This window comes from Neodiprion virginianus, chromosome 3 (genome assembly GCF_021901495.1).
Source record: "Neodiprion virginianus isolate iyNeoVirg1 chromosome 3, iyNeoVirg1.1, whole genome shotgun sequence".
Classification (NCBI taxonomy): Eukaryota; Metazoa; Arthropoda; class Insecta; order Hymenoptera; family Diprionidae; genus Neodiprion; species Neodiprion virginianus.
The window spans coordinates 25134251-25145497 of record NC_060879.1 but is presented as its reverse complement, the minus strand read 5'-3'; the positions used below and the strand labels follow the sequence as shown (position 1 = coordinate 25145497).

The window sequence follows — 11247 nt, the reverse complement described above, 5'->3', positions numbered from 1 at the left end:
CCGTAACGGGTTTAATTGGTTACTAAAAATTGTCTATAATACGTGGCATACAAATAGAGCTCGGAAGCGTTTAATTTTAGCGCCAAGTTTTGAGTGAGGCGGCACGAAATGCCCGTGACACTCTCTGTGATACTATTCTATGTATTTTACTAACCATAACAAGATAAGCTTCGTCACTCGGGCTGCTTCAGAGAATTTCTCAACGGCAGTAACGCGGCTGGAATTCTCTGTCGGCTGGAGAACATTGTTCTCGGTGAGTCCTTCGTTATCACACCGCGAAACCGTGGCCTCGCCTCCCTTATGCGGGCACTGTATTCTCGAAGATCACATCTCGCGTTTACGCGTATACGTATACCAGACCAAAGTAGTTATCCTCGTACGAAAGCATGGAAGAAAACTAATAACTCTTCCGTCGTATTTCGCGTATACCTGCATACGACAAGCCCAAGTTCGTGCACAACGGAGACGGCACTTTCGAGTCTCGAGATAACATTTGTACCCCAGTCGCGTATACGTAACGCGCGATACACCGAACCGGCCGTGTACCTGTAATAATACAAACTATAAAATTCTAAACGCTATAATACGCTCCGCGTATCGTTCCAACCCATAACCTTGGGGTTCTATTAGCATTAAATGCTATCTGAACAACCTCCGTTGGTCTGCAAATACTGCTGTATCGCCTCTACTTTTCCGAGGAAAATTCCGATATTAACGGTCGCATAAATTCACCATTTATTGCCATTATCCAGTACCGGTAATTCTCAACTATAACGATAACTATTTGATGCAGATATTCATACATGACCAACATTTTCAACCTCGACTCTCGGCTGATCGCATTAATACTCGTTTTCGGTAAAGTGTTTTTCAAAAATCCGTATAACGACGAGTAAGAAGGTAGCTCCTTCGACTCGTTGCACACCCTTCAACTACTCGACTTCAAGTTCAGATACGTTGATGATCGAAGCACTCTTTAGTTCAGTTGTTGAATGTTTTCTCGCCAAAGACGTTGAGTGAAAATATTCTCTATGTTACGAGTGAATACCCAATGTGCAAAACTTGTTCTCTTATGTCCCCTACAAAAGCTCACATTCTGTTGATCTGATCGTTGAAAATTTGTTGCAGTCATGTTCCTAACAAAAATAGTCCATTTATTTTCACTAAGGCTATATTTTGAGCTTTAATGATGACAAATCCGCTTAAGAAAATAACGGGACAATGGAGACAGTTGTTACCGGGACTTTTGTCACATTCTCAATATAAATTCTCACCAACTGTAACTGCAGACATAATAAAAATAAGCCCGGAAAATACGGTACTAAACGTTTTCGAAAATATTACACGTCAAACTTTCGTTCAATGAAGTCAGGATAATAATAATAATTTTGTCAACTCTACGGCAATATATCCTAATGTATATATACATGTATGTACAATACGAGGCTAGATTCCTTGGGATCTCCTTTAAAATAGTTGGAAAACGTCGAGTTCCGTGGAAACGGTTGGATTGGCACTCGTTCTACTTAACACCCTCTGACAAAGTTGAGCAAAGCGGTGATAAATATTCAAAAGTCGTTCACGCCGTTGGTCTACAGTCTCAAGCTGGCGAACCTAGCGTAGCTGAAGGTACTGCCCATAATATCCTTATTATATGTTCGCGTGTATAGGTATACTCACGGAAGCATACGTGTGCATACGTACGGAAGTCCACGTATACGTACAGCTCGAGTCATTTTATTTTTATCCTCGAGAACGCCATTTCGTTCCGTTTCCACGATATCCCAAAACCTTTTTCCCGCATGAGCCAGACGTGCAGATATTCGCAAGTCAACGCTACGCGTTATGAGGTGCACGCACGCATGGGAAAAAATGTCAAAATAGGTCTGAGACGTTCCGCAATTTCTTTGGTGTTCGGAAAGTGATAGCGGGATATTTATTTCTATTCCGAGTTTTTGTACACTTTTGTAGTTAAACGTTGCACCTATAATAAATGTATTTGGCTTCGCGAAAGCAAATAACAAGAAAAGTTTCGCGTGCAGCGGGCGAGTCGAGAAACGCGAAAGTAGACAGTATTTAGACACTCGGACCATACTGGCAAGAGGTCACGTCGATTTGCTCGACCCGTAAATGAGAAAACTTTGAGCAAATAAAGGCGCCAGAGTCGAGGGTATAGACGTGAAGATAATCACCTAAGGTGTAATTCTGTGCCTCGAGTTACATCAATTATTTAATCAAGTGTTATGTACCTTGAATCAACTCATTCTCGACTCTCTAGCTCTCTCTATGACTAGCCATTTGCGCTTTTGTTGTCACACAATGAATCTTGAATCGAACGAAAATCTGGCGTCAAGCATTATGTAGGGAGGTAAAGGGCAAAATGGGCCCCCTCTACAATCAAATGGGATTTCAAAAAATATCGATAACGCTTGAGATGTATTTGTAGGCCAAACGCAGAAGCAATTGTGTTAAATTTCAAAATTCTCGAAACAATCACACGCGCTTTTATACTCAAACAAAAGATTTGAGGGCCTTATCATGACCCAGGTAAAAAGCTCAACGGGCCCCTCGAATTTGGCGCGCCATGATCGCGAGAAGTTAACCACCCCTGATCTGACGTTATTCCTACCTCACGGGTCCCATTTTGCCCTCCTCTCCCCTACTGCGGACCGATATTCGAATGAAACCCCAATCAACTCACCTTAACGGCAAAGTTATTAAATTCGTTACATAAATTTTTATATTTAAACTTTTACGATGAAGTCTTACGTCGTGCCGATAGGCAATAAATATACAAGCTCCCACGAATTAATTTTGTGAGTCGATTTCGCAGTTTTTAGTCTTTTTTCGAGAATCAAATGATGCTTTACCTACTCTTGCCGTAATATTATTTGGCGTGGAGATAGTTTCAATAATTTACGAGTGCTCAAAGTTATCAGGCAGCCAAATTAGAATTTGAAGCGTATCAACGGCAGCCATGTTAATCTTACGTCAATCATTTCATTTTATCCTTGGTGATATTCTCGAGAATCTTACCTCAATGGTTGGTTCCATTTCTCCCAAGATGGGTTATGCTTCCCTTCACTTTCGGATTGCAAAACTCTCAAATCAGTTTCCTCGACAACGTACTTACACTTATCGCCCATTTTTATCACCGATCACGTATACATATACTCCCCTTATACCCTCCGATTTTGCAGCTATGCGCATATATTTCCTCTAATCAGATCGAGCGCGCGCGCTATGCTAAAGTTGGTGTAAACTTTTATACACGCCAAGGCGTTTACCCCCCTTATCTATGCATCCCTTGTATTTGCACAAGCACACGCGTACACACCAAGTATTATATACGTATATGCATCTAAACTCCGAAGATATAATATGTATATAACCTGAGCGTGCGTATACGATTATGAACGCGATTCCCGTTGCAGGGTAAAATATCTGCACATCTTAAACGAGACTGCCCTGCAACAACCTTCGTCATTACGCCTGCGAATGACAGCCCATAAAAATCACTGCAGCAGATGCTCTTATCTCTTCGAGAAAATTTCGCATCGAGTGAGGACGCAGCGTGCAAATCGAAGTTATTCGCATTTTGCCTTTATCATGTTCCAGGCTACCACGTCCAGTGGCAGAACGAATGGATCCACGTTTTCCGTCCAGACGTCGAGTGCACCAACGGTATAATTCACGTTATCGACGGTGTATTCCTGAAGGACAGCGACGTACAGGTGAACGGAAGTGCGTCGTTAGCTACGTTCGGACCCCACTTAATTATGATTCTCATAGCCAAGTGGTTGCTGTAAGTTTGGACGAGGGAAGAAAGGAACGAGATTTTCAAAAAAATATATTATACGACGAGAAACAGAAGGTGAAATAACAATTGTAAACCAATGGCTATGTCAATAGTGTATCTCGAGGCTGAGTGATTTGAGTTGCGTTCGAGAATGCCCAGCGAACGTTATAAACTTGAAACGGCTGATCTTTGCTCGAGTGAATATCCAATTTCTTCGTCCAGTCGAACTCAACGTTACTCGCTAGATTTTTTTTTTTATTTTTTTTTTCGTTGTAAAGTACAGAGAGACGGGGAAAAAGTTGCGTCGAAAGCTTTACGTAAGAAGTTTAACCGGTAATCTATACCCTTCACACCTGATGACCGTATAATATTCCAATGATCGGAGAAGTTTCCTGTGACAAGGACCGAAAGATGAGGTAGAAACGGTGCACAGGACTGATTCACCTCCCTCCTCCCCCTCCCCACATTCTTCTCCTACCTTGCAAAATTCATTCCTTCGTTCACGCCGCCTCGCATACATGTACCCGTTACGTATCGCAGCCCGTACGATTAACTCTTGAATTTCTTACGTATAACAAAGCTGTGTTTAAAAAATATTTTCCCTTGAGATATACATCGAGCCACGTGAGTAAGGATTCACTGTATGGGAAATTGACACGAGACAGATTATACGTATATGAATACGTACGATCTGCAAGGATTACAGGAATCTCTCGCGTTATTTTAAACGAAAAACAAAATATGAGTGACGAGAAGAATATATACATATATATAATTATAAATACAAATAAAACAATAGTAATAATGAATAAATATTGATATAATGATAATAATAATTGTAATTGTAATGAATACGATGATAATAAAATTAATGATAAAAATATTGTTAACAATACTAATAACGATAATCGCTCAGCCTCAAGCGAGGTTATAGCCTATTATTTATTCGGAATTGTCCGGGGGACGATTCTACGGGTTAGTTATAATCGTACCAAGTAGATAGGTATCACCTATAACGAGTATAAAATCATCGTGAGAGAAAAAAATTTCAATAAAAAGAACAGAAGGTGTACGGAGCTAGAGGATCGATGAACATTTCTCGAAGAATTTTAATTAAGTTTCTGACGAACGGTTCTCTGCACTATGGTTCTGGTGATCCATTTGCACGAATTGCGATCCTTGTGGCTTTGTGATCGCGACGGGCGTAACCGCTATATATAATATTATAACAGAGGTTTCCGTACGTTACAACATATATTGAAAACTTTAACATATTGACGATGTTTCACAATTTATATAATTACAAATGTATCACTCGATTCGGGAAGAGCAGGATATTAGCATTGCTCGTGTAACCGTTAACCGATTCAGGGATGAAAAAAGCCACAACTGACATACACCGAATTCACACGAACTCAACAATTCGGTGTTTCCCGGTCGTCTGGTGATTCGTAACGTTTCTACTTATATACTACTATAATAGAATACTGCCAGACTAATTATTGTCACTTTTGTATAAAAATGAAATCCACGTATTCATCATTCCGCATATGTAAATTTGTCGGTATTTATACATACCATGTGCTATCGGTGTGTATGTCTAACTAAATTAATAAATATATATGGGTAAATGACACTGACATTTTTGCGGCATTTCGTTATAATCAGAACAATTTTTTCGGTGGTTTCGCTGGAAATCGGATTTCTTTATGAGAATTTATTTATTTTCTTTCATTTATCCCAAAGACTTTATTTGTACATTTGACATTATTACACAACTTTTTGCAGTAATTGGCATGATTTGAAAAAATGATGACTGAATATATGCGTGAAATTGAATTACAAGTACGTCTTGATTATTTCATAAAATTGCGATTGTTACGTGAAAGTCTTTTGGTCTGACGTTCTATTGTTTTATAGTTCGAATATCGTGCGTAAAGAATAAAGCGTGTATAGAGATCTGTTAATATACGGATATTCGTACCGTATTTTTGACCAGTTCGACTGCATCTCGACATAACGTATGCCTCCGGCTATGAAATGAGTACGTAACTGAATATAATGAATAAATTGAATTGAAAATAATATGTCGAATCGGTATACCATGTATAAAGTGAGAAAAGGTGGTGCAAAAAGGTAGAAAAAAAAAAAAAATGACAGACAATGAGTAAAAAAATTTTACGGTTCGTGTCCAAAAATCAAATAAACTCGACCAACTGTAGGCTAGATGAAAATATATCATGCGCTTCATGTCTCATCGACTCGCGATAAGAACGTGTAAATTAACGAAACTGCAAAATATAATAATGAATTAAAAAAAAATTATTCGGAGGTAGACAGAAGAAAAATATAGACTGTGAACACGTGAATTATGTGGAAAATCACCCAATGGCCAGATTCAGTTCATCCGTATAGATGGACTTGAATAGATAAATTGACAACAATTATTGAATCTGGCGCCGGTAGTTCAGCGCGTTTCACATATTCATTTTCACCAAGAAATATAATTAAAAGATGAAAATAAAAAACAAATAATCAATATTACGTGTTGATATCAATCTATACATATATATAATATATAATATACAGAGATATATTGAAGAAGAAAGTACGATTGAAGAATGAAAAAGAAAAAAGAAAAAAAGAAATGCTATCAAATACTAACTTACTTGTTGTTGGAATAAATAATTATTAATTATATTATGTATAGGTACATAAACTCTATGAATTAAAAACTGTTTGTTCGTTAGGTCAAAAGAAATAGTAGAACTCTATCTCTCTGTATAATAGATGTATTTGAATGTTTGGCTTTTTACATACATTATAAATTGGAATACATTAATCCATACATACACATTTATAAATAGTTGTGGGGGTCGAGCCATGCTATAGAGTACGAATCGCCAAGTTTGTATCGTTAAATATTGCGAGGTCCTAACAGTCTGTATCTTCGATAATTAACTCATTATAAATATGCAATACTCGCTGATCGTTCATCTCATAGTTACCAAAATCTACCTTTAAGGAAACGAAATCGTGAATTTTTACCAACCGAGCTCATCACAAGACAGTAGAGTCACATACATACACAAAATTTGTTGAACTTATCAAAAATAGCGAGGATCATGTTATTTTTGCTTCAAATAAATATGGTTTGGCTCGATAACACAAATTATTGGTGTTCACATTACTTTGTTGCCGTGTCAAATGACGTTTCTTGAATCGAAAAAGACAAAAAAATATTTCTATCGCAATATTTGCTAAAGTCAACAAATCCTTTCTCTGTTTACACCGACCAAATCATGTTATCGTATTCAACGTTGCACTTACGTTTATTTATCAATTATCACTGACCCGTCATTGATGAAATCATACTCTAAGCGAAAGAAACATCTCACGATTACGTAGTCCGAAAATAAGAAAGAATTCCAGAGCAACATTTTTCGTCACGATATAAAAAACTGAAATCAATTCATTCCGTTTCACACATGTGAGTATTCCTATGAATTTCGTACTGCGATGGCAATTTCGCTACGTCAAATCTTTATTAAATATCAAAACGCCCGTGTTTTGAATTTCACATATTTACTGTTATATTGCGCATATTATACGATGAGCAGAAAAGACGTCCACTTCAAGACTTACGTATTATTCAATTTCAGCGTTGGATTTGTCTCACTGCGAAATGACATGAAGACGAAAAAAATATCGATACATAACTCTATGTCATCGTCATTATTTGTACATTTTGTAGATATAACGGTACTGCTTGTTAAGGGCATATAATTATGGTAAATATTAAAAGCTAGTGTTTAGAAATGAACGTTAGTAAATGGAATAATTATATAATAAAATAATACCGCCAATCTCATCGCAACCTGGCGTGTGATTCATCACGTTGAAGTATATTTAAGGGGGTGCCCTGATCGATTTCCACGCTAATCTGCAAATATCGGTGTCTACGTATCTCGAACGCGAAAAAGGGCAGCCCCAGTCTATACGCAATTCTGAACAAAAGCACTCCAATACATTTTCATCTGAGGCAGAAATGAAGAAATGGCATGAATTCTACAAATTTACCAAAGCGATTTCGTCGAATGAAAATGTTTAGAAGTATTTTTGTTCAGAATTACATATAGAATAGGCCTATCAAACCCGTTTTCAGGTTTGCGATACGTAGACTTTGATATTTGGAGATATGTACGTCAACGTCAAAATCGACCAGGGCACCCCCTTAAATTCCCAAAGCTGTTTTTTTTCCTCGTAAATTTGATTGAACTGTCGCGAATTTTAATCAGAACTGTTTTGTGAATGCAAAGATTTCTTTTGCACCGAAGTATAATGTGCGTAACTGCACGCTATATTCCGGTTCTAAAAATCAGAGAAACGAAGAAGAAGTAAACATTCACGGATTATAATATCTCCTCCTATTTGTATGTAATTTGGGTCGATCAATTTTGAGTTTTCTTCACGCAGCCGCGATGATGATCTGATAGTGGTCGCAAAATGAACGCCAAAAATGGGATAACAAAGATTTGAGAACTTTAATACTCTTTCCTACCACACATTATTGTGTATGCTGAATATTCGTGCGGAATGACGATATTTATTGTATTACACAACATACATGCTAACATTAGAATTTTATTACTACAGTATTTGAGTGATTTATTTATAATATAATACGCGTACTGTTAATTGACATAATTATATACATATTAAAGCACGAAAGAAAGTCAAGTATGTGTCAAATCTTCAGTGCTTTTTCCAGCTTTTATTATGTTAGAACTTACGATTTATTTCCCGCGTAAAGTAATGCATTATTTATATCGATTGATAATAAATAAAGAAAATAAAAAATACGCTCCGAGAAAATACTAAGAAACTTGGCAAAATCATTCCGTAAGATCACTTCAAGAGTTACTCTTGTGAAGCAATCAATAAAATAATGCATGTCGTGTCACACATTTTTTTCAACCGTCAAGATATGGTATACAGATAGATAAATTCGCGTAATTAAATAAAGTTTCGACCACGGATCATACCTTCAATATGAATACCTAAAATGAATATTAATCGGCGCAAAACTCAAGTGCCGGAGCAAGAGGTATCGCATGTGCAAATAATGTGTGAATGATGTATGTATAATGTATATCCTCGACGTTAATACCATGAACTGTGTTAAAGAGTAGGCAAATGAGTAATTAGGAATTAATCGAAATCCCGTATTTCGTCGGCAAAAATGATTGTCGGTGCGATTAAGGTTTATAACAAGTAAATAATAATAATAATAATAATAACAATAATAATAAAATTGAATAGTTGTGATGAATATCCTTTTTCTCCTATAGTCACCTACATTATACTTTTCAACTTACACGTCTTACCCGCAACGATATAATCGTTTCGTCACGTAATCAAACTGCATAATGCATTCATGTAATCACACGATTTGAAAATTAACTAATTCGATACTCAAAGAAGCCTTTCAAATGATACCGATTTTGTAATTAGCATTAGATCGTGAAATGGAAATTATAATGGAACGAACGCGGAATAAAATCACGTCACAATATAAGTTATTTGGAGCAGGGGAGATTTTTAACCGCAAAACGAGTAGGATCTACATCTAGTAATCATTTCCTAACGGTCATCTCAAAGGCGTCTTTGCAAAATATTACACATGCATGACGTACTCGGTGGGCTATCATCATCCGCTTCATGTACTATCGGTTGATTATATTACAATTTACATATAACATGTAAGATAAGGGTAAGGATCGAAAAGATTCAATTCAAATTTCGGACGAATATATAAAATAATTATTAAGTAATTTCGTATGTTCCGAGTCAGCTATGTAAGTCTAATAAATTAACGGTATAAAATAAATGAAAATAAACAATAATTAATTATTTATTAGATATGTTACTAGAGAAATCAAATTTACGTAAATGTACCACAGATCTATTTGTATAAAATGCATTTATTTCAAATATTATGATATTATACTGTATTTAATTGCGATTACGATAAAATTAGGTATATATTTTAGATAATTATCAATTAATAACTATACTTTGATTATAGGGCTAATCTATGGTTATCTTTATTGTAACGTTTGTTTAAGTACGGATCAGGCACGAATGCTTTTACGAAAAAAGATTCTGTGCATTTTCCGCCATTTATAATTATAGACTCTTGTTCGTAAACAGGATTTGACTATTTTTTGAAACAAGTGGTGACAAAATGAGAATTCAAAATCAAATAGTGCGCAACAGAGTTACATTCACAAAATATCAGCGTTAAGGTTCGTTGGCAATAAAGACGTTTAAATCAATGATATTACCGGTAGATTCGATATATCAATAGTAATATTGTCGGCACTTCCACTTGTTCAATATTTCCATCCGAAATAATTTTTCAATCTCACGCACAGCATCACGAATGCGACAAATCGTACGTGAAAAGTTTAGCTTCGGTGCGTTATGGAATAATGTTTAATTAACGAAATTTTGAAACGTGCCCCCTTGTTTCGAAAAATATCATAAACATAGTCTTTTTGCCTTAAGACACTTTGTGAACCGATGCTTTTACTGTATAATTTTATGAAAAAAAATAAAGAACACCTAAAGTTTAATCGTAATCGCGTGAAAGAAATTTTAAATTGTTGATCAGAATGGTCGTCATTTAAACCATATTCATTATTATTTCATGCCCGAATAGCAATCGACACACTAAGAAAGATTGGTTCGTGATGAATGTTAAGTGAGTTTAAATTATACTGTGTTATTAGAATGGACTTCTATTAATTCTAAAGTCTTTAAGTATTAGAAGTGTAGTAGTTAGTTAATAGTTTACTGGTGAAAAATAGTGGTACTCTGTAATTCAGTATTAATACAAAAGGCCCCAATAACCTCACAATAGGTATCAAAGACCAGCCGAAGTTATTCTTAAAAGTTCAGCTGACTGTCGTTCTAGACTTCGCCGGAACAAAATATTATGAGGAAAAATTCTGGTGTGAAAGGCAACCAAGTAAATACGTCAAATTTCCTGTAAAGCTAATATAGTATCCATTTCAATTTGTCAAATGGTTCCTACCGTGACTGTTAAATAAACTGAAAAACATACTGAAAGTCTGTACGGCAAGTTGTTTCAAGGTATTATCGGTCAATTAGGAACACGAATTAGTACTTCCCTCGGGTTGATCCGAAGGTCGGAAGCCTATTATAAGGGGATAATATGGAGTCAGAAAAAATGTGTAACTAGTAGCAGGCATCGAAATCTTGCAATCGATACGTACACCATTAGAAATGTGACGCGTTAATTATTATTACAGAATCTAGTGGATATTTACTAAGATTGCGCTGGTTACGGTACAAAAATTGTAGGATGCGTTTTGACCGATAATCTACTCAATTACATAAGCTTCAGTGATTATTGAAAATTC

General features: G+C 36.1%; 1 protein-coding gene across 8 annotated transcripts in view; it reads left to right on the top strand.

Moving 5' to 3' along the window:
• LOC124299502 (fasciclin-1) overlaps window positions 1–10437 on the top strand; it is a 224666-nt gene extending 214229 nt beyond the window's left edge. For all 8 annotated transcript variants that reach the window (XM_046752750.1, XM_046752749.1, XM_046752747.1 and 5 more), the window contains one exon: window positions 3619–10437. In XM_046752750.1, coding sequence (XP_046608706.1) covers window positions 3619–3809 — 191 coding nt within the window. In that variant the 3' untranslated portion in view covers window positions 3810–10437. The remainder of the gene's footprint in view (window positions 1–3618) is intronic.
• The last annotated feature ends 810 nt before the right edge of the window (window positions 10438–11247 follow it).